General features: G+C 41.0%; 1 protein-coding gene across 7 annotated transcripts in view; it reads right to left on the bottom strand.

The window, feature by feature from the left end:
- Positions 1-24,901, bottom strand: part of DUS2 (dihydrouridine synthase 2) — a 56,261-nt gene that overhangs the window by 21,369 nt on the left and 9,991 nt on the right. For all 7 annotated transcript variants that reach the window (XR_009455245.1, XM_059713772.1, XM_059713771.1 and 4 more), the window contains 5 exons: positions 21,360-21,499; positions 15,276-15,321; positions 8,315-8,406; positions 6,772-6,815; positions 5,391-5,451 (listed from right to left, as the gene is read on the bottom strand). Coding sequence is in view for 6 of the 7 variants with exons in the window: in XM_059713770.1 (XP_059569753.1) it covers positions 5,391-5,451; positions 6,772-6,815; positions 8,315-8,406; positions 15,276-15,321; positions 21,360-21,499 (383 nt within the window). In the remaining variant the exon portion in view is untranslated. The remainder of the gene's footprint in view (positions 1-5,390; positions 5,452-6,771; positions 6,816-8,314; positions 8,407-15,275; positions 15,322-21,359; positions 21,500-24,901) is intronic.

Here is a 24,901-nt window from a genome sequence, read left to right on the forward strand (position 1 = left end):
TGGTTGCCCTGGCAACCGGGCTCATTGCTCACTGCTAGGGCTCTTTCCCTAGCAGTTTTCTCCCTTTTTAGGAGCAGTGCACCTAAGTGCTCTGTGACCGAAGTCATGAGTCATGCAGAGTGAACCAAAGCTCTCTTGCTATGACAACCACTGCAACATTTCTACATTGTCTTCTGCATGTACACCTGACATGAAAATGAAGCAATATGGTATGTTAAAAGCTCTATTTATACCTCAAGTGGCTTATTAATGTTAAAAGCTATAGTCTGATTAATTTAATGTATTGTAACTTTAAAAGATTTAGAACTATTTTAGTGTTAACTAGGGCTGTGCGAAGCTTTGGTTTTCCCAAATCTCTGAATCTGAATCAAATCAGAGGACCCTTTAATCTCTCCGAATCAAATTGATTTGGAGGGTTCTGATTCGGAGAGATTCGGTGATTCAGACATAAAACATTTAAATCTGTGCCTACATACCTCTAGGTAGCAGGTGGCTTGTGAATGCTGCGATGCTGGGGCGCATGGAGCATCCCGGGGGGCTCCCCAGCGCACTTGGCAGAAGACCCAAAAGAGGGCCAGAAGCACTTCCAGTCCACTTCCAGGTTCACTGCTGAGCACACAGGTGGCCCCCCCTGCACGACCCCAGCTTGGCGACTGGTGCCTCTTGGGTTTGGGGGGGCACGCAGGGTCCCCCCGCAGCCGATTGCTGAGCTGGGGGGGCAAGCTACTGGCATTCCCCAGAAGACCTGGAAATGGACAGGAATTAGTTCTGGTCCACTTCCAGGTTTGCCACCGAGCATGCGAAGGGCCCCCCTGCACTCCTGCGCTGGTACCTCAAGGTATGTAGAAAACACATTTAAAGCTGTGTCTATGTCCGAATCAGCAGCGAATCTCGATTAGGCCAAATCTGAACCTGAAATCAGGGACAGTGATCCGAATCAACAAATCGAGTCACTGTCCCTGGTTTAGGCCAAATCCAAATCCAAATTGAATAGGCCCCTAGTGTTGATGTATGCATGTGAGGATTATGTCTCAACTTGTTTGTTCCCAACATATCCTTTAAATCTCACATCTGAATTTAGGCTTGCAAAACCAACAGGAAAAGTTACTTGCCCAGGTCCAAAACATTGCCATGTTAAAGTGCATGTCTTAGGAGAAGACATTTTACTCATCTAGCAAAAATGAATTTGCCTCAAGAGAGTATAGCAAGTAAATTTTCAGTAGCCAAGATGACAGATTCAATTGTGGTATATATTCTTGTCTTAAAAATGTTAGGTTTTCCTTGATTTTTCAGTGATTATATTCATAGGGATATGTAAACACCAGATGAGTAACATTACATTTCCATACAAATTTCCCTTCATGTATCTTAAAATACAAACATAGATTTCTGCTGAGTGAAGCATTTAAGTACATTTGAGCCCTAAGGACAAGAGCACACCGCCTCAATTCAAAAGGACTGTTCTCTCACCCCACCAGCATTTAAGTTGATTACTTTTGTATCCTGCCTGAGCACCCACATAAAACCACTAAGAAAAAGGTCTGTATGTGTTTCAGTTCTGATGCTCAGGATGAAAACCACTCCTACCACCCAACATTCAAACTACAGAAGAGGTATCAAGAACATATTTCCATAATCAAAATATATTATTTCTATTTATTTTGTTAGTTGCATCTTTGATATATGTCCATAAGAAGTATTGCTTCATTGCAAATAACCCACAAGCAGATTAGTATATGAAATGGAATAATGGAATAAGGTAAGGGAATAAGAAAAAGGGAAATGGAATAATGGTAATTGATCTAAACTGCATCTTAATTAAACTGATCATTCCATTCAGATACTTTTTCACTATCTTCTTGAAGTATCACGTTCCAAGTAAGCTTCTTATTTAGTAAATATTTTATTTATATAGTTGTATTTGGTAAGCAATCATCAACTGGCATTAACAAGTATTTGGTATTTAATTTACAAACTACAGATTTTTTCCATAAATACTTACTTCTCATAATACTGGATTATTGACTCAGAAGAAAACAGCATTAATTTTCTTTGCTGCCTTTATTTCATACAAATATTGTTTTGCATATAAAATTTGAGGTGTTTTTTCACGGTAGAGTAGAATACAGATGTTTTTTCTTTTGTTATTAATGATGACAGAGATTAAGATGCTGATCAATGTTTATGCTAATTCTGATAAGGATGCTCTGGAGGCGAATTCAACCACTTTACAATTTCTGAAGGAGCAATGCCAAATTTCAATATATTTGATTTAAAGAAAGCTGAGGCCCTCAACTAGATTTTTTAGGCAACAATGATAATAAACAAGCTAAGAGTCTGAATGTTGCTGACCTACAATCAGAAATTGTGATGAACTGAAATCTGGGGTCATTTACATAAATACTTCTGGCCTTCCCAACATCAGCCATTCTACAGGTTCCTGCAGAAAAACTTCTGTGTTTTGTTTGTCATCCTCTGGACTGCTTTTCCTGAGAGATGCCAGCACAGCTGCATCATTTGTAGTACTGCAGTGATTATAATTGCTTTGATTGCTTATCTTCTTATTGACTATAATTGCTTTGACTGTTTATTTTATTTCTCTTTTTATATAAGGAAAAGATTTAACCATTAAAATAAAGTTATGATTTACTTTTTACTATAATTTGATCAGTCATGTCATGGGATGAGGTCCCCAGGCATGGCCACGATACCCGTAGGGCTCCTTGACCGTGCCAATCTTGCCCAACGGGCACCCTCTTTCTCACCTGCCACATCTTGCTAGTAATAATACAGGGAGGCTGCCCTTGATCTTTTTTGTCTGGACATGGTCCTGCTGGACCCTGATGAACCACGTGGGCTCTTGGATCCCGCTCAAAATGGATACCTCACAGGACACCCTCAGCCTTATGGGATAGATGCATGGCTCCAAAACCACCCCTTTACTACATCCCAAGCCTTGCAGATGGCATTTAAATGTTGTCTCTCCTGGGGCTCTGCTCACCCCCATCTCTGTGCCCCACACTGGTGCTGGGCTCTGCTCACTCCTTTATCGCTGTGCCCTTCTCTGGAGATGGGGTCCCCACACCGTAGTGGGACCCCAAAGAGGCCTCCTCCTTCCCCAATAGCCTCAGCCCAATCCACTGGTATTTATAAACAGCAACTTAAACACAAGCCCCTGGGCTATAACATAATATACGTGGTTAAAGGTGTGCTCTGTCCCTTTAAAAGATTAATTTTTCCCTAGCACTAAGTGCTTTGTAGGCTTGGGTACCTGTTTAGCTCCTGGAGCCCCCATTAGCCCAGTATGCACCATATCAGGCAGTCCCTGAGCATTTCTTCCCTGGAGGCTCCTTCCCCTTAGCTGCTGCCAGAGAACTAAACCTCTAGTCCCAGCCCTGGGATTTATAAATGCCCAGGGCCCTGCCTCTTCCGGTCAGCTGACCAGGTTCAGGCTAATTCCTCATTAGCTTGTTGCCATAATAACCTGCACTTGTGGGCTTCTGTCTGGTTCTTTGGGCTCTCTCCCTAGACAGTTTCTGTTTATAGAGGAGCAGGCACCTTAGTGCCCTGCAACAAGTCATTATTAGTGCTTGGAATTAACCATTTATTTTAAATTTCTTATTGTTTACCATAAATTCATTTGACATATTGGTCTCACGATTTTAGACATATTTGATTCATGACTTTAGAACTTAAATTTAGTATAAGGAAAACACTTGTGTAAGGGTTTGCAGTATGTCTGGTGTATGTGGATATGTTTGGTTTATGTGGAAAGAGGTAACGAAAGAATGAATGATGAACGTATGTGACAGCAATGGAGGAAGACAGGCCTCTTGCAGGAAGTGAAAATAGCCTTCTGTGGTTTAATGGTTAAGGGCTGCAGTGGACATCAAGTAAGCAGTGAAGGAGTACCAAACACTAAATCATGCTCCATCCTGATGGCTGAAGACTGCAAGTGATGGCCCCTGAAGATTGCAGACCACAAAGCCAGAAGGTCATGACCTACCAATCCCAGCCTGCCAAAAGGACAAAGAGGATGGCCTTCACGTCTGACTCAGTGGAATCCATAGACTTGTATGAACAGCTATTACTATAAAGAATGAACACAAAGACAAGACTTTGGGTCTCTTCCACCTGCAAGAAGGAGTTTTGGGCATGTCCAACAACACCTGACTCCCAACTCTCTTGTTCAGCCTGGACGGCCACCAGACTGACCTTGAGCAACTTTGAAACTTGGTAGCACCTTAACCTTTGCAAGACTATCTTCTGTGTGTGTGTGATTCTCTCTTTTGAATGAATGAATGAATGAATGAATGAATGAATGAATATGCATGGGAATGAGTGAAGCAAATAACCTTACTGTTCTTTATTCTTTTCATATTGCATTTTTTATGTTCCAATAAATGTGGCATTGTGCTTTATCCTGATAACATTCTGGCTTGTTTTTAATTCACACTGTACGCCCTGTGCACACAACACATTCACATGTACAAAGAGGTGAGATTCTTGATTAACGTAGCTGTGCTGGCAGGAGCCACTAGTATAGATTTTTACATGCAAAGCTGCACTGTTGTCAAGTGTAGATTGTTTTGCTCATGGTTAAGAGTGCTTTTATTATATCAATACATAGCACAGCTTTTATGGTACAGAACACTGGAATTCCTATATTGATAAAGCACTTGGGTAGACATATGGCCCTACTTGGTGTAGGCTGGCTGGAACCCCTCAATCTATGTTAAACTAGAGGGAGTACTATCTGCAGTTCATTCAACCGAAATAAGAAAGAAAGTGCAGGTCCCTTTGTTTAATTATAGTGGAAAGAGACTAGGGATTAGATTTCAGCTTTGTGTGTCTATGTATGGGGCAGGAACAAGTTAGAAGGAAAGCAACTGGAAAAGGCAGGAGATGTTGAGTAGAGCACTTTAGTATCACCTTAAAAGGAAGCCAAGAGAGACTGGTGGCTGAACAGAACCTTAGGGCTGAGAGCAACCCCCGTTGTTTGTTCCTGCCATGTTGAGGGAAACAGAACTTTGTGTACAAACATGATTGCTCTCAAAAAACACCCTGAGTCATCAATTTCTCCTCCTACAAGGCTCTGAATACTAGCTAGCTGCTTACACTAAAGGGAGCAACAATAAAGTATTTGGTTGATGCTTCTAACAAGCCAGACAACAGACACAGTTCATAATTAAAAAATAAGGATGTGAAGGTGACTGCTTCCTCTTTTCAGAGTTGCAGTGAAGTACCAAATGACTTATTAAGAACATAAATAACAAACACTTGTAACATTCCCAGCAAGGAAAAACAAATATAAGAACTTGCCATAATAAGAAAGCTAGAACATGAGTTGCTGTGAAAAAAAAATATTTAAAGGGTTTCAAATCACTTACCTTAGTAGAATATTCTTTTGGGCAGCCCATGTTGACATCAATGCCAGCTACATCATTCTCTCTGAGAAGAAAAGAACAACAAAACCTCCAAACATATTCTAGACTAAAACCAAGAAACAGCTTCTGACCAGACCATATTCAGGTGAGTTATCCATCCTCAAGAAAATCAGATAAGTATTTTAAGTTTGGACACTTCAGCTGAGCCCCTCAATCTTTTATCTTCTCACTAAATTTAATTATGGGTAAGATAAAACAGTGCTGTGCATAGCCACTTCAAAATCTACCTAAGAATTGCATTTGCTTCATGGAAAGCTCCAAAAGCTCATTTTCCTTAAGTCTAAGGGGAAAAAAACTTGATTAGGAACTTTTTCCAAAGCCCAAACTTTACAGTACATGGTTTTGATTGATTTTTGAGAATAAATCCTGTGTGGGATTAAGTTATATTCACTGGTATTACAGGAGGCAAAACTCTATCTGGTTATCTTCTATTAAAATAGAAAATGTATGAGATATAAAGTTCTCTCTTTATGTTCATACTGTATCTGGTTGAATGCTTTAAAATAATTAAGGATATAAGAAGTCTTTAAAACATACTCTTTTTTTTTTTTAGTAGGTGCCCAGAACCCATAGAATAGAGGGTGGCAACCTACAGCCTCCAGGCTGGACGTAGCCCAGGAAGGTCTGACCCAGCCTGCTGCAGCATGAAGATTGGGAGGCATGCCACTGCACAGAGCCACCTGTCCCTTTGCAGCACCCTCCTCTGCCGCCATCTCTTCTGCTCTGTCCTGCTTGCGCTTACTCTTACTGCAGAGGGGCCAGGTGTCTGCAGATATCTTGAACTTTCCAGGGGCAGAAATTTACAATCCGATAGCAAAACGGTGCTGACCCCTGCCATAGAAAATAACACTGGGAACAGAGACTGGGCATGCCTAGTATAATAGTGAAGGGCCATCAGTCCAAGCCTTAATAAGTTGTTTAAGCAGCTACTGTCTTGAAAAAAGTCTTTATTCCAAATAGCTACAGGACTGCAACCAGTTCATACTGTTCCACTAGTGATTTTTTCAGATGGTGAAAACAGCTGCACCTTGATGCAGTTTTTTTTAATACACTCCTTACTCCAGGGGCTCTCCTAGCCATGCACACATTAATTCTTATCTCTAAAAATATGTTTTCAGTCTTGAAAAGCCAATGAATTGGATAGGAAAAATAAAAAAAGAAACCAGGGGGGGAAAAAATGTATTTGACCGTACCACACGTTTGGTTTCAAATGACAATCGCATTCACATAAAACTGTGAAGTAAAATTTACAGATAAAATTATTAAGTGAGCTAGTTTTCAAGTGGGTCACAGGGGGAGAAATTACCTTAGCATAAGTACTTACACAAGCTTAGCTACAGCCAAGGCTCTCTCAGCATCTGCTGATCCCTTTGGGGTAAGAAGGTTATAATAATCAATACTGTAATATAGAATCAAGTGAACGGAAATACTCTGTGCAAGTAAAGACAGTATATACATTTTACATACACTTTAGAGTGTGTATATTTATAATATGACAATACACTCAATTAGTATACAGCAAAAAAGCCAGTTAAAAGCATAACTGAACTATTGAACTCCAGTACAAAACTTAAGCATACTATCTTTGTAGTATTAGAACCCAAAATCTAACAGAAATATTGAACTGCATATTACAAGACCGAATGTTTGTTTCAAGCTAATTATCAGAACTATTTTTATATTTATTGAAATCACATTTTCCTCACATAGGCATTTTTTATCTGAACCACCATGACGCTTATATGTGCCTAAACCAGTGGTTCACAGCCTTTCTGGATTCAAGACACCCCTCAGAAAACACCAGCTCTTGCTTTTGACAGTTTTTTTGAGTACAAAGAACTCAGGCAGCCCACAACAGGACAGAATGTTTTTGATGTTATAGATTACTCTTTGAAATCTCTGGGTTTATCTTGTGAATCACATTTGTAAACCTAACAGTTACTACTACATGGCACCCTACAACACCCCTGAAAGGATCTCAAGGCACACTAGGTTGTCAGTGCACCATGGTTGAGAATCACTGGCCTAAAATAAGACACTTGAGCCCCTGCCAGACATGAAGGTGCGATGGGATTGGATGTGCAATCCATACAATTGTGCTTCCTGCCATGCTACATGTACTTGGCAGGAAGCATGATTACAGGATTGAACATCAAAGCCCACCACACCTTACTGCTGGTGCAGGGGAAGCCTACTGTGATCTGATGGTTGGGATCAGCTGACAGGGCTCTCAGTCATGGGGGTGCACCTGGCCACATGCTCAATTAATAGAGTAATAGGAACCAACCACAAAGTTATTACATATGTTTTTGTAGAATACATTTGTGGCTTATTCCTTGTTTTATGATGCCATTAGTTGACTACCATGTGGCTGGGTCACAACTTAAGATATGACTAACTGGCAAATCATGTGTTAAGTGTAATAAGGTGTGGCAATGGCCTTGTTATGATAACGCTGCAAACTTCATCCACTTCATTTCTTCCTGTGTTTAGTTTGAACCTTGTTTGTAAACTATTTGGGCAAGGGGCTGCATCTTTTCTACATTTTGGAAGTGGCAGACACAAATATAGAGCACTACTGTAATCAGGTATAAGCAGGCATAACTAAACCAATAACTGTCATACCTCTCCAAATGGTGCCACCTCTCCTGTAGAAAACGTATTAATATAGCATGCTGTTTGCATGATTTCTAAACTAGTTGTATATAACACAATCAGCATTAGTTTCCAAAAAGATTAAAACCTAGCTGAAAAACCTGGGATCTGCTAACCCCCAACACAGAGTTTAATGTAGACATACTTAAATAATATAGTGATGGACAAATTAAGTTTTGAAATTGGTAAGGTAGCTGCTGTTTGTTTCTTACCATTTGAAAGACAACACTGTCTCTTTCTCTTTCACAAGTCCTGAAAACAACTCTTTCATTAGGAGCTACAAAGTCCACTGTGCCAAGTATATCTGCACGGTATAGGAGAAACACACGGATATGGGAGAAAAAACCCAACAAATATAATTACACAACAGCCACATAAAGCAGTTAAAAAGCTCACAGTACATATAAACTAAATTCTACCAAGAAACTTCAGAAGATGTAGATTTCAATGTCAGACCTTAAAAGCTTATAAAGTGAGTTTTGATTGAAAAAAATATTATTCTCTATTTTTTTGAGAATAAGTAGTAAGCTCCCCTGAATAAAATATTCACTTCTGAAGCTAACATCAATACATTTAAGTTCCAAAAATGTTACAGAAGACTCACAAAAATCTATCCAGGTCTAATCAAACAGTTAAAAGCCAACCCACATTCCTGTTAGGAATTGATGGGAGTTCACAGCACAGAAACAATGCAGAGCTGAGCCATATATGTGAAATAAACTAGAATTAAAATTCCATATATATAAATGTACAATTGTCAGAGTCAGCCTCCCATCCTTCACTCACTTGTGAATCAAAAGTGTTAAAAACTGAAGAGCAAGTAAAAACATTTAGAATTAAAGTTTATTTTATTCTTCAATTTCCTATTTTGTGAGTCTGATATAGTAAGCTGTTATTTATGTAAAAGAACACACTTGTTTATGAAAGCAAATGAAGAAATCTAATTACAAAGGAAATATTTTCCCTAAGGGGCTAGAGCAAATCTTTTGCGCTCGCTATCAGTTAATGCTAAAATCTGGCTAACCCTTCCAAGAGCAACAGCAGGGTAAATATTTTTTTTTAGTTTCTTGCCTCTGCATTTTGTGCAATTGTATACTACCCTAGTGCACTCTAAGCCAATCAAGATTTTTTAAGTGGATGCAGGAAGTTGAGGCAGGCTATCAGGTAGTGTGTTCTTACCAATGGAAGAAAGACACTGACAGATCTCTTGAGTACTGGTTCTGCTGTGGTTACCTGAGCAGGTTTAAGATACTGTACTGATTTTGGTCTGTAAACCTTTAAATGGCTTGAAGTCTTACTGTTTGAGGTACTGTCTGTCTGTCTGTCTTGTTTCAAGGGAAACTATTACAGCTACTGTGGAAACACTGGAACGTATTTACATCCATTTAAATGCAAAGTGAAAGGTAAATCACAGACCCTGAGTGGGACCCTGCCTTTAAAGTCTACCCATGGACTGACCTTCTCCTGAAATACAAAAAGTCACTGCTGACTTTCAGAGTAGGTCAAGCCTCTTCTTCCTATTTCCCTTAACCATTCACAAATTGTCCTCAGATGCCAGCAGCACTGTGCTGGTTCTCATAAAAAGTAGCGCAAAGGTTTCTGAGATGCATCTGAGGACTGGCTGGTATAGAGCTGAAAATGAAATCATAGAAGAAAATGGCTCTATGAGAACTTGCAGAAGCATAAAAATGAAACTGTTTATAGTTAGTGATGATAGAATTTGCTGGAAAACAATTATTTTTCCAGCAAATATCAGAGAACTGTAAACTGATCTCAAGGATTAGATGGAATGTTAAATAATTGTATTAGGCAGGAGTGATCTTTGCATGATTAGCTGACAGACACCACCTAGAACAACCCAGTGACAGTTTATTATAAATACAAATGAAAGACAGATATCTGGAAAAAACAAATTAACATATTTGCTCTCTTTCAGCAAAATGTGAATAGTAGTCATCAAAGGATACTTCACTAACTGCAACTCTTTAGAAATCAGGATGACCACATTCAGGCAATACTGATAAGACTGAAGAACCAATATTTTCACATTATTTAAGACCAAGCATAAAGGCAGAAGAAGTGCTTTGACCCTCGCATGCATCTTCCACACAGGGGTGAATTTCATTTCAGTGCATAATTTAAGACTCAAACTTATTCTGCTTTTAAAAGAATCAGAAAGCCTTCTCAATCAAACTTTTAATGTATCGTAGGTAATCGTAGGTAATTTATGCAACACAGTGCCACAGTTGTGCACTAAGACTTATGATCTATCTTGTTCCTACTCCATATTTTCAATCTTTTCACTACAGTACTTGTTGCTTAACTTCTACATGTTGCCATACACCTGGTTACCCATTTCATTTCTTTTCAGTGACTTGCTGCTAGACTGGAGGTGCTCTGCTGTTTGGCCCCAAGGGCTAGATGAACAGCATGGGGCCAGTCCGTGGGCCAGATTCGACCCTGCGCTGCCTTGCCAAGATTGGGCCCCCAAGTTGCCGCCTCCTGTCCCCACAGTCTCCCCGTCTCCATGCACCCAGAATGGGCCCAATGCCACACTGCCCCTGCCCAGCCCAGCCCAGTGTGCTACAATTGGGCCCCACACTGCCTCCACCTGGCCCAGCATGCCCAGTATCACACAGAGCTACATTATCCTGCCCGTGGGGCTCCCCACAAATCTGTAAATTTGGCAGCAGGCAAGCGGCAAGTGCTGACATCGCTCCTGCACTGCCAAATATTCGGACCCACAGCGAGCCCTGCATGATGGATCTGGTCCATGAGCCGGGAGTTAAGAACCCCTGTGCAAGAGCATAAACATTTAGAAGAACCAAAATCACGACCCAGTTTGCTATATATGATTCCACATTAGTTAAATATGGGTCTTCTTGGATTGTACAGCTACTTTCTTGTGAAAGTCACAAAGAAATATGTACCTTAAAATAGTATATAGACTGGTTCTCTTTCAAGCCTGATAAAAAGGAGAGAGACAAGAGAGCTCCAATTTTAAAAATTACAAGCACTGAATGTACCGTTAGCCTACTATATTAATGGTAATAATTTCTTGCCATAAGTTTATTAGCAAAGGTGCTTTAGTACATGTTTCATGACATAGTTTAGCTACTTTCTTCCAGGCCAAAGACTATGAGCTTTAATATTCTTGGTCTTAATCAGAAAATTAAATTAGCATAGGTGGCACAGTTTACTAGATTTATCTCAATTAGGTTATTGAGTAGAAAGCTCATTCATTACTAAGGAATTTGGATATATAAAGATAAAAGGCACACTACGCATTTAATAAAATTAAGTTCATCGAGTGATTGTGCAAAATAATGATTGTTAGTTAAAATGATAAATCATAAATTGCAAGTAAAAATACATTGGTTTATTTACATATACATAATACATCGGTCTCGACCTGGAAGGGTGTGGGCAGTGGGGTCCCGCAGGGCTCGGTCCTTGGACCGATACTCTTTAATGTCTTCATCAGTGACTTGGACAAGGGAGTCAAATGTACTCTGTCCAAGTTTGCAGATGACACAAAGCTATGGGGAGAAGTGGACATGCCGGAGGGCAGGGAACAGCTGCAGGCAGACCTGGATAGGTTGAACAAGTGGGCAGAAAACAACAGGATGCAGTTCAACAAGGAGAAATGCAAAGTGCTGCACCTAGGGAGGAAAAATGTCCAGCACACCTACAGCCTAGGGAATGACCTGCTGGGTGGCACAGAGGTGGAAAGGGATCTTGGAGTCCTAGTGGACTCCAAGATGAACATGAGCCGGCAGTGTGACGAAGCCATCAGAAAAGCCAATGGCACATTATCGTGCATCAGCAGATGCATGACGAATAGGTCCAAGGAGGTGATACTTCCCCTCTATCGGGCGCTGGTCAGACCGCAGTTGGAGTACTGTGTGCAATTCTGGGCGCCACGCTTCAAGAAGGATGCGGATAACCTGGAGAGGGTCCAGAGAAGGGCAACTCGTATGGTCAAGGGCCTGCAGACCAAGCCCTACGAGGAGAGACTAGAGAAACTGGACCTTTTCAGCCTCCGCAAGAGAAGGTTGAGAGGCGACCTTGTGGCTGCCTTTAAGTTCATCACGGGGGCACAGAAGGGAATTGGTGAGTATTTATTCACCAAGGCGCCCCCGGGGGTTATGAGAAACAATGGCCACAAACTAGCAGAGAGCAGATTTAGATTGGACATTAGGAAGAACTTCTTCACAGTTCGAGTGGCCAAGGTCTGGAATGGGCTCCCAAGGGAGGTGGTACTCTCCCCTACCCTGGGGGTCTTCAAGAGGAGGTTAGATGAGTATCTAGCTGGGGTTATCTAGACCCAGCACTCTTTCCTGCTTATGCAGGGGGTTGGACTCGATGATCTATTGAGGTCCCTTCCGACCCTAACATCTATGAATCTATGAATTTGCAACTTTTACTTTGCACACCTGCTCCTCGTGTGTTTTCAAAAGAAGTGGTCAAAAAATAAAAGCATAAGTCACTAATTCTGATGGCTTAAGAAAGAAAGAGCTTTCCTTCATAAAAGGCTTCATTCAAGCAGTGAGGACTCATGGTAAAGGTGATATCTTTTATTAGACCAACTAGATTTTTGCAAAAAAAAAAAAAATTCTTTAATTGCAAGCTTTTGGGCACAAACATCCTTCATCTGGCATCGGAGAACAGATTGCAAAAGTTCTCCTGGGTAGAAATGAAAGTTCATATTTCACAGGAATTCACAGAGTCAGTAGATGAAATACTCTTCTGGGCAGGCATTTCTTATCTGGTAAGGTATCCACCTCTGAGCTCTGTGATAATGCAAATTACCTGTGATGATGGAAAGTGCACTACAGCACACCCAGGTTTACAGTGCAGCAGCACGGGCCAAGCTCAATGTGAGCAAAAGCACCTAACTAGTCCTGGGCAATCTCAGGGAACCATCACCCCTGCGGGTATCCGTCCCCTGCGAGGGGATAAAGATCCTTGAGGCGGAGTTTGACTCACAGCTGACAGGACAGAGGGCATGGAAAATGGTGGCATTCAAAGCCAAACAGAGGCTGGGACTATGGCAATCACACCGCCTCTCAACAGGGGTGCGCATGTTGCTGATTGGAGGTGGTGCTTCTGCCAATACTCCTATACACCACCCTAGTCTTCCCCTACTCAAAGCAAGTCATTCACAGACTCCAGAGTGCCATGTGTGTTTTCTTTTGAAACTCCACATGGGAGACAGTAGTGAGGACCAAACCGTACAAAGTGAAATGGTCCAGAGGCAGAGAAATGCCAGACATTCTACTCTTCCTCTGGGCCAAGAACATGAGCCAGGTTTACAAAAGGCAAAAGGGGCAGAATTCGAAACAGCTCACTTTACTGTAGAGTATTTTGCAAGGCAGCTGCTCCAACAGTGGCAGGAGTACACATGACCAATGGAAGCTTTTGGACCCTGGTGTCCCCATGGTTCTAAGAGGTACTGAAATGCTTCTGGGAAAAATACAAACTGCATGACATGACTCTAGTGACCCTGGTTAACCATCACAAAATACGGGACGTGGTAAGGGCAAGAGAAATCATAAGGGAAAGAGAAATCACATCACCTGTGGACTTACTACCTGGTAAAAGCTGCCAGGCTGTGAGAGACCAAATCTTCCACAAGGACCTGCTTAAAGAGCACAGATTATATAAGTAGGGACCAAAATGCTGCTTAAAAGTGTACTTATGGAGTATCTGTGCTAAAACTTGCAGCAGTTTCAAAAAAGGTAAAATGCATCAATTCTAGATGAACTAAGTCTATGGGTACCCATATTAAGTTGCCTATAGGCCTACATGCAAATTACTACAGGCATATTTATTTCATGGTCACCGTTTTCAAATCTGTTCCTCACTTCCACGTGCTCTGGGATAGCAGGGTCAGACAGTAAGGGTGGGGAGGGGAGGAGGGAAAAAGGGAGGAGCTGCAGGGGGAAGAGGTAGGGTAGAGCGCAAGGGGGCCATCTGATCCTTCCAGATTTGTTTTCCTTACTGTAGCAATGGGAAGGGGACAAATTCAAGGCCAACCTCCAATAATTGGATTCTATACCTGGAAAATTACAACAACTTTATGCATTTTCCATATAATCTAATTACTGGGGGGTCGTCTTGAATTAGTCGAGTAAAAATAGTATATAGACATATCCATTCTTAAAGAAGAAAATGTAATTTTCTAATATTTTACCTAACATTTAAATTGTTAAAAGCAAAGTAGACCTTATTCTTCAAGTTTTAGTACTTTAAGTAATTATGAATAACATTTAATGAAATTAATTCTCTCTCAACCTCAGTTTATTCCTCTGTCGGAAAGTGAGAGGGGCTTGATCCATTTAGGGCCACAAGGCCAGGTACTAGCCTGACCTGTAAAACTTATACCACCTGTGGCCAATCAGTCATTCTTAACGGGAATAGATGGAGGTCATCTAGTTTCTGTAAAGGGATAGATTGGAAACCAAGTAAGAACAGCTGGGCACTAATGAAACCCCTAAGAAAAGAGGAGAGCGCTCCTAGATTTTCCTCAGAGAAAGCTGTATTGGAATGTTTCTGTACAATAAAAGATTCCAAGGAAGTAGAGCAACATTTCTATACAAGGGAAAGGAAACTAAGAAAGGACATGGTAGGGTATGTGTAATTGAATCCTGGTAGGCAGATAGATTGGATTACTAGGTTTGTATAAGAAAATGCTGGGAGAAGCCCAGGAATGGTTTTAAAAGGCAAACCAAAATGAAGAAGGACCTACACTTTGAGACGATGCCAAAGCCTATGAAAAAAATGGGATGGTACAGAACTCTGTTAGACTCTACAGCACAAACCGAGCTGTTTATGTTAATATACCAGCCCCCAACAAAAATGCGATCAGCCTAAGGTGCTGGTTAAGTTAATGAAGCATTTTAAGAGAGGAAAAACAAATCTGGGCACCTGCAGGGCAACAACCAGTAACAAGGAAGAACCTGAAGAACAACACCATTTAAAAGGAAGTACCCCACAGACAACTTGGATCAGCAACACTACATCACTTAGCAATTGGAATGAGTAGCAATGGATGTCAGTATCCCATTGCTCTGGCACTCCTGGCTACCAACCAGATAAGGTAATGGTGCATTCTTCATTCTTTCCTCAAGAAAGAGTTCTTGAAAGGTATTAAAAAAGTAATGTCCTTACCATTTACAACCCTCTTGCACTGCAGCATCTTTATGTCTATCAGCTCCTAAGAACAAAGACCAAAAATATATGTAAAAAAGTAGGAAAAACAGAACAAAAAAGAATCCATCAAAACAGAGTAAAAATGATTTGGTCCTTTGAACTAAATGGATCTGCTTTTGAAAAATGGTGTAAGCAGAGAAAAATATATATAGCAGCTTATAGTCAAAAGTTCAACTGATATTATGAATAGAAACAATTAGTGTGTGTGTGTGTGTGTGTGTGTGTGTGTGTGTGTGTGTGTGTGTGTGTGTGTGTGTGTGTACACTCAAGGAAAATAGTACACTGTTTAACTTTTCTGCAACCTTGGAAAAAAAAGTCACTGTTTTTCACTTAAAAACAGAAAGGGGTTGCACTCAAGTTTACTATACTAATTAATGGGCATTCATCATCCTGTTACAATTCCTTTAAAAAACGAGGCTACATCTGATATGTTTGCACCAAGTGCATACCCTGTTTTCACTGCAGTTAGCCAAAACCTACTGAATCCCAAATAGCACACTTTGGTTGCTCTGTCCAAGAAGGGAGGGGCTAGGTCTAGCTAGCACAAGAGGCTAAGTCTGAGCTAGCACAACCTGTTAACAGCTGAAATAAACATTCTCTTGGGCATGGACTCATGTACAGTTGGAGCCATTTAATTTGAATTGTTATGCACTGACCAGCCAGGACAAATACAAATGCAGCAAAACCGCTTCAAATTTAACTCTGTTTTATCCATTGTTAAAGTTGGAGTAGCTTTACTACATTTGGGCCTTGGCAGATGTTATATCTGTCATGGTCTATATGAAAATTTTGCATGGCAAACTGTAGGATTAAATTAATTTGTCCTGAGATAAAAATAGCAAATCTACTACAAAGTTGCTGGCTGAAATAAAAACTCTTGTGGTGTGGAGTATCCAACACTTCTGACATTTGACCTGTTACACAGAGCATAACAGGGCATGAGAAGGTCCTCCGCTATCCCTGAATGCACTGCTCCCTGCCCCCAAGAGCAGTCTGCCGAGGCAATGGTAAGCCATGACTCTCATCCTGGACAGTAAGAGCATGTACAGTCGCTCCAACCTCTGCTGGAATGGGGGCCACAGGGTGCAGATCTATTCTGAACTTGGAGAGAGTGCCTGGGGGAAAATAGGGACCAACAGTGTTGGTTGGTTGTGTAGTCCTGTCCCAGTACAAGTGGTGGGTGGCGAGTCTCCAGCTGACCAGTGCCGTACTCAAAGGTTGGCTGTCCTCAGGAATTCCCAGAGACAGGAACTACTGCAGGGCACACTGGGACACCAGTTTGCCAGCTTCTCCAGCTTTTTCTGCACCCAGGGAAGCAAGCTCTTGAATGGCTGGCGTACCACAATGCACATTTCCATTCCACAACAGAATTCTACAGTTCCTATGATGCAACAAAAATAACATCTGCCAGTGACCTCTGTATCATTCTCAGCTTGTCCACACCTAACAATTAAAACATAACAGCTGCAGCCCTTTTGAAATGGCTCCAAATTTATGCATGTCCATATGATCTACTACTAAACTACTCCCGGTATGTTTAGCAGTGTCACCCTTCTAAATGAGTTGGGCTAATTCCAAGTATTAATTCAAGCAGTGACAATAAATGTCTTCACTGTAAAATATATATGTAGTTAGTGTGTTACTCTGAAGTCAGGCAGAAGGCAAGGTAGATTTGCACTTTATAGACTAGCTACGGCTGGCGCGTGTGCCACTCCTGCTAAAGCTCTTCCTGATTTGGCTCTGATGTGACTCCTGAAAACAGAGGCACGTGGGACAGTTGAGCTGGAGATAAATGCTGCTGCAACCAGGTACCCCTGGCAGGTTTTTGTGGCATGCCAATTGAGAACTACTGAGTTAGAATATGGCACAAATATATCCTGCCTTTTTCTTTCACCATAAAAGAATTTCTGTCTGGCCCCAAGTAAAAGATCACACATTCTGTACTACATGCCATAAACCAGGTTAGCACCAACTTGACTAATTCACTCAGTTCTATTGACATTTGTGTGTGTGATTGCTTATAAGGCTGTTCCTACTACAGGTTTCTCTCAATTTACGTGGGTTCTGGATACACAAATTTGTTCTTATGTGATGGGGTATAGGTTGTAGCCGTGTTGGTCTAAGGACATAGGCAGACACGGTTCCTTGGGTGAATCTGATATCTTTTATTAGACCAACCCAAATAGTTGGAAAATAATTATTAAGCAAGCTTTCGGGTTAAAAAACCCTTCGTCAGGCTAAGGAAGTTTCAGCAGTTGGTATGTGCTCTTCCTGGATGGAACAAAAAGTAAAGAAGCCAGCAGCTGGGCTGGTGTCCCCCCACCCCACTGAAAGTTCCCTCTGCTTTGCTCCCTTGTGCAGCCTCAGGAGCAGCACCCCTCCCCCTGCCCCTTCCCTAGTCCCAGCCTCACTCCATCACCGCCATGGGAACCTAGGAGTTAAAACAAAAGTGCTGTAACTTTTACTACATTTCTAATATAATTAATTCCTACCACTTTCCTACTACCAAATTTTAAATTATAGAAAGCCACTGGTACTTAGGAAGCACAGAGGAGCTGGTTTCTTCTATACTAAAAAAAATCTCATTAAAATCATTGTTGTTCTTTTTCCAACTTAGTTCTGGAAGAATGTATATTTCTATTGTTCAGGCTACTGTTGCCATAGAGAAATACTGTTACCAGCTGCACTATATCTACCCATTAATTTTCATAACTCATTTTCTTTGGTCCTTCAGTGGTTTATTATATTCAAGATCCTAAACTCCAGGAAGCACTGAGTGTAATGGCTACTTGAATTCAACTGATTAAATACATGCCCAAGGTAATGATTAATCTGCTTGACCTTATCTGCTAAAATTAATCAATGTCAAATGCTGTTTTAAAGCATAATCTGATGCATTTTTCCATCAATGTCAGCACTGTGGAATGGGAAAGGAAAATGGAAAAAAGCAGTTTTTAAAGAGGCAGAGCTCTGAACTTAATGGGAATGCCAGGAAGGGTAGCAAAATAGACACAACATATTTAGCTGTAGGAGCACTTACAGCCATATTAGTGTGTTGCTATTGCCTGATGCAGTACGCAAGGTAGGGCATTTCTTGAAGACTTGCTTGTCTGGGATCAAACTGGAAGGTAGGAGGGGATCTGGCATAACCATATGGTTCATAATAGTAAAACAAATGGTCAATGCATCACCATACTCCAGGTATATTCAGAGTAACACCACTGTACTAATTTCTTGGTAGCTTTCAGGAGCTGGTACCCCTGCTCCTAGCTTTAGTTACACGTTCCGTTATCAGTTACCATATTGCTGCTCACTAACATAAGCCTCTTAATTCTCATTAAGCACTTCTATTTTGCAGATCTAATATGACAGTTCTTACAATTTATGGTTTTTGACTGGCAATCTCTGTGACCAAGATTCTTGGGTTATGATGACATTCTGTTCCCAGATAAACAATTAAAAAGCAGATCTGGGTTAACCTACACAGGACCTAAGAAGCATTCAGCATTTGATAAGGCTTTGGTTTATGTGTTTTTTGTTCTGTGGCCTTTTTTTTTCTCTTTCAGTTAAGGTATTCAGGCATCATCAGAAGCACTAGAATGATAAAGGCAAAGATTTTTTTGGGTGAAATCTTTTATGGAACCAACTGCATAGTTGGGATAGAGTCAGACAAGGTTTTGAATGTAAGGTATTTTCTTCATGTCTGAGGAAGAAAGCAAGCACAGCAGATTGTTAAGAACAGCAGACAGAGCTGTGAAATTGGTTGGGGGAAAAATTCCCAGAGGCAGTAGACAAACATTTTGCAGAGGAGGAGAAGGTAGATTACTGGGAAATCAAGACCTCTCAAAAGGGAGGAGGGTCATTATCACCTGTAAAGTGTAGGAAAAATTCAGGAATCAAGTAGATTATAGTGTGTCATGAATGTTTAGTCCTTGGTTCCTATTGTTTAGCCAGTTTACAAATTCTTGTTACCAAGCTCAACTTTTAAAGGTGTTTTGTAGATTTCCCTTGAGCATGATGAGAATGAAGTCAGAAAGGAAGTGGTTGTTCTGTGAAAAATGTGCTCCTACAACCATTCCTCTCTCTGTCCTTTATATTTTTCTGTGAGTTCATTCTGGTGTGTAGTTGCTGTTTAGTTTCACCCATACAGTTACTATTTATGTATTTTCATAGTCTGGACTGAACACACAGACTCACTTACCAACTTCCACCACAGGTGTAACAAATATCACCTCTTGATCAAACTTTATCGGGAATATTTCTACACTAACATCAACTTTCTAGACACCAGAATCCACATCCAAGATGGTGCTCTATAGCCACCAGCTCCAAAAACTCCCCAGACCACCATATTTATATCCATGAGACCTGCCATCATCCCAAAACATAACTCAAAAGATGTAATCTACAGTCAGGCCCTCAGCTACCACCATGTCAGCTCTGAGAAGAATGCTCGTGATGCTCACCTAGCCAGTCTAAAATCTGCCTTTATATAACAAGAACACTCCAGTAGAAAAACAAGCTGCATCTTTAAAAGAGCTACCCAAATACACTCAAGTAACCTACTACAATACAAGCAATGCCCCCTTCCCCCACCCCTGTGGCTGCACACCCCTGGTTGTCAACTACTATCCCCACACTAGAACCAATTAGAAGAATCATCAAACAACTCAGCCTATATTCAACAAAGATCAGACTTTAAGAGGTTTAATCCCAGACCCTTCCAATCCAGGCTTTCAAACAACCCCCTAACCTTGCCTGATTCATCAAGTGGGACACCGCTTTTTATTAACAATAGGTGTTTAAACTGTAGTAGCATTTCCAATGCTACAAATAACGTCCCCCTCAATAAATCCATCAGAATCTATAAATCCTACATATGCCTTTCCCAAAATGTGATACACTTGATCCAATGTACCAAACTGTAATTACATAGGTGAAATTAAAAAGGAACTACACACCAAAATGAACACTTGCAGAAAAAAATATAAAGGACAGACACACACATAAATCAGCAAGAGCTCATTTTTCACAGAACCACCACTCCCTTTCTGACCTTACCAAGGCCATGTTCAAGGAAAATCTACCAAACCCTTTTAGAAAGGCAAGCTTGGGGACAAAATTTCACATGCTAGTTGGATACTAGGAATTAAGGACTGGGCTCCCTTTGGGAAACAGCAGACTAGATCAGTGATCCATCGATGAAACATCCTATGGTAATTATGAAGCTTGAAGGTAAAAGCAACCTCTAGGCCAGGAGACTAATTCTCTTACTAAAAGGTCAATGCAAAGGGAGTCCCCTTTCTCCCTCTTTCTTTTTAGTAACTTTCTGGATCATCATACTGTCCTGGAGAGTGTCATAAGCCTTTTCACCAGAGAAATTATATAGTGTCCTGGAGCTCTCATTAGATGCTACAAGAAGCTAATGTTTTCTACTTTTTTAGCAGAAGAACTGATTCAGCACTTTTCCTTAGAAGGGAAAAATGGCCTGGACCCCAGATCTGGGGTCAACTCCTGACTCCACAATAGATTTTCAGTATGGCCTTGAGTAACTGCCTTAATTTGTTTCTATTTCTCACCTCTAAAAGGGGAATAATTCTTTTCCATTAAGAAGTTTTTATTAGGTGGAAGTTAATGGGGTTGTTATGAAATTATATCCCATAAACAGAGGTTACCAGTAAGTAATACCAACAGGTGTAGACATACTGCTAGCAGCTATGGCTTTATCTGTAATTCTCAGAATAAATGAACTGAAACCACAATATTTTATTTCACAACCTGACAAAAACTGATCATTTTATCATGACCAACCAGAGCAGTATGTAAATAGCAACAAAATAAGACTATTTCTCCAAATAACCTGAGTCATTCATTCCCTTTAACACTTTAATGAAGATAATTTTTGAAAGTGAAGAGCATAAAGTAACTATTAAACTCTTTGCCATAGGAGGACGTGACTATGGAGTAACACACCAGTTTTGTTCAGTTTGTCTCCATATCATGAAAAAATAGAGCCTGCTCCATCAGTTCAGCCTTCCATACCTCACAGTACACAATATCAGCACCATAATCGAGAGCCAAAAGACGCATTGGTAATGTTCCAACTCGCACCATTGGAGCCAAAATGTTCTTTCCTCTGAAACAGAGTGTTGCTGTTTTCACAGTCATTTCTATTATATGATCTGAAACAGAAAACAGAACAAGTAAAAAAATAGAACTTAACATTTTTCCCCTTCTATCCAAAGGACATGAAGAATCAAGACTTTTCCCTATTCAGAATTCAGGAATTTATCTGCAGTTTAGTATGAAAAGTTAAAGTTGATGGGTCACCTTTCTTTTTCAAAGAAAACTGATTTAAAGTGAGTAATCTCACCGTCTCACAAATTTTTTTTTCCCCCTAGTATTTAACTTCATAGTGCATAGTGGCTTTTACAAACCACCTGTCTGAGAAATGCACACAATTTCACTCCCAGCCTTAGAAGAACTATTGCATATTATTCACAAGTCTTTATGATACATCATGATAAAACAACTATATGTAGTCTTGTCCCAAAATTATAAACACAGCATACAAATACTGCAAGTAAAGCAGCATCTTCACTTAGAAACTTACCTGAAAAATCTCTCTCCTGAAATAATTACAGAATTACAATAATTATAGCATCATCTATGATAAGAGTGCCCAGCACTAACACTTCACGTGGAAATTTTTCAAAATTCTATACTTTGAACCCAGGGAACAGAGACTTCAAATTTGATAAGGGCTGACACCTCTTTGTCTAGGATTGGGTAAAGATGGAACAGAAGAGTATGAGACCACCAAAATACACTCCTATCCAGTGCCTGAAATGGAATCCAAGGTCCCTAAGTCTCACTATTTCTTCCTTGTTGACCAATAAACTAGTTCCATAAGTGAAATGTCTCAAACTTTAGAGCTGCTTTGTGTACAAGGTTGGAACCTACTACTGTCAATCACTTGGTAAACAGCAGCAGCTGCTGTCACGTCAAACAACAGAGGCCTGTGGATCTAAAGCAGGGGTGGGCAAAATACAGCCTGTGGTCCACATCCGGCCTGCCTGGCACTTTTATCCAGTCCACAGCTCCCCGCAATGAATTGTGTCCCACCTAGCCCTTCTGCCAGCGAGGGTGGGAGCGAGGTACCTACACCTACCCCCAACGTATCGTATTATGTCTTACTCCCACCTTTGCTGACAAAAGGGTCTGCTCTGTTAGCACGAGGTGGGGCTTCTGCTGCAGGCTCCCCCAACATCCAGCTCCCTCCTGGCAGCAAGTAAGGAAGCTGGGGGCAGGGCTGCAGCTGGGCGGGAGCGCAGGGCTGGGGTTGGGGCTGGCTGCAGTGCGGAGGCGTTGCCCAGGGGGGTGGCAGCAGTGCAGAGCTCAGGTGGGCAGCATATGAGTGTGAGGGGGGAGAGGTATGGGAGCCCCTCCCCCCCCCCATGGCACGCAGCTCTAACAGGCAGCGGGGGCAGCAACTGCAGTGGGGGGAGGGGCGGGGAGAGGAGATGACTCCAGTGCCTGGGGCTTCCCTCCTGTGCCCAATGAGTGTGGGGAATGTCAGGGAAACAAATAGCCCAGTGGGGGCTGTGCTCCTTGCTGCAAAGTGCAGCGCTGGCCAGAGCCAGGCACCACTGCCCTCACCTGCTGCTGCGCCATGGGGGCTGGATCCCCACATCTCTCCCCCCCACACCCTCTCTCACCTGCATTGACTGCAGGAGAGGACAATGCGTTTCAGAGACCAATGTGTTCCAGAGCCACACACACAGACCTCACAAATGCTACACAACCCCAACATACCCTTTGCCCCCCACGTGTAGCCACACCCCCTCACAAACTCCCCCCTCCCCCCCCCCGCAATATACAGGACTAAGAATTTATTTTTGAGTTATTATGCAATCATCTCTGTATACAGTACACAAACACAAATCACGACAAAAATATTTTTTGTAATAAAATTAAAATAAGTTATAGAAGATATATGACTTTTAGTGTATAATTTGGTTTTTTTTCTGGTTCTAAGATGGCAACTCCCCCCTCCCAAAAGGAGTATTTCCAGGGGACAAGGGGAGGGACTTCTGGTGGCAAAGGTCAGGGGTTAGGGGTGGGATGCCCAGTCCCAAGATAGCAGCCAGAGGGTGGGGCACCTGTCAAGGGTTGGGGCTATCCATGCAGCCCTCAATAGCTCAAACCTCATTAAGCAGCCCTCTGCCTGAAATAACTGCCTGCCCCAATCTAAAGGTTCTAAATCTCCAGTGATTCATGGGTGTTAGAATGGCCATGATAAAGTCTCTAAAGTTAGAAAGATTAGAATTTGAGATTCCAGAATTTTTCACCTCTATCATACAGCAAGGCATTCTGCCTACAAGCAACGTTCATTTTATTTTTCTTAAATATGTGTTTGCTTTGGTAAGAAAGACACAGACGTGCCCAAAGCTTGCAGAATGTACTTTCTTAAAGCTTATTTAAAAAGTGTTTTGTAGGTGCTCATTAACACATGGTCAAGTGCTCATCAGAAACCAAATGGCCAACTATCAGCGCTTTTGGAAAATTATCACCCCTTCCTTCCTTCAAGCCATACAATCTGATTTTAAATTAAGTGACTAAAATTTCTACTTCTACTCAATAGCTCAATTGGACCCACACATTTTCAGGCATGCTATAAGAGTTCAAATGAAAGTCATACTCAAAATGTTAAGATATTAAAATAGAATCCAATATCAAGTATATGTTACAATTAATAAGGAGTGTTGTAGTACTAAGTAATATAAATTGAAAAGCATGTCTGCACAGGTATATTAAGAATCAAGGAACACCTATTAGAAACAATCAAGAAAAATCAGAAGCTGCCAGGTTTCTAACACAGTCTCTGCAGTAAGACAACACAGGATGGGGATAATTAAGAAAAAAAAAACACTGGTTCTTAATAAACAGGGAAAATATCACCAGCTAAAACCTGGAGGAAAGAGCACAGGCAGATACTAAGGAAAGAGCAGAGGCAGATTATGAATTGGAGGAGAATGGTTTAAGGAGAAATATATTACCAATTAAATGAAACGGGATAAAATATACTCAAGATACTCATGCTAATTCTACATATTGCCTTTCAGTACTGACTGAATGCTTGATAAAGTGTTTGAGAATACTTTGGCTTCAGTGGAGCTGTGCTACAGAGCATAGCTGTTTCCTTGCCAATACTGTATAAGAAATATAACTGAGTTAAAGAAGTCTATTCTCAACACATTGGAAATTGTGCAGTGTACTTATATATCAGATTACTTCTGAATTGTCTTTCCCTACTCTGTTTAATTGATTTTCGCCATACAATATCTAACATGTTACCTATTCCAGTCTATAAATGCCCAAAGTCTGTATACCAGGTGACAAGCTGATCGTTGACATCTATTCCAGTTCAAGTTCTAACTGAACAGTTTCAAGGAATTCTGTTGCCTGACCACAACAGAAATACTAGCTTACCATGTCTCTACTAAGAACTACTAGTAAAGTTTAGAGCTAAACGCATGTAAGCATGAAATACCAAAAATTCTACATACAGGAAAGAAATCTAG

Source organism: Alligator mississippiensis, chromosome 10 (genome assembly GCF_030867095.1).
Source record: "Alligator mississippiensis isolate rAllMis1 chromosome 10, rAllMis1, whole genome shotgun sequence".
Lineage (NCBI taxonomy): Eukaryota > Metazoa > Chordata > Crocodylia > Alligatoridae > Alligator > Alligator mississippiensis.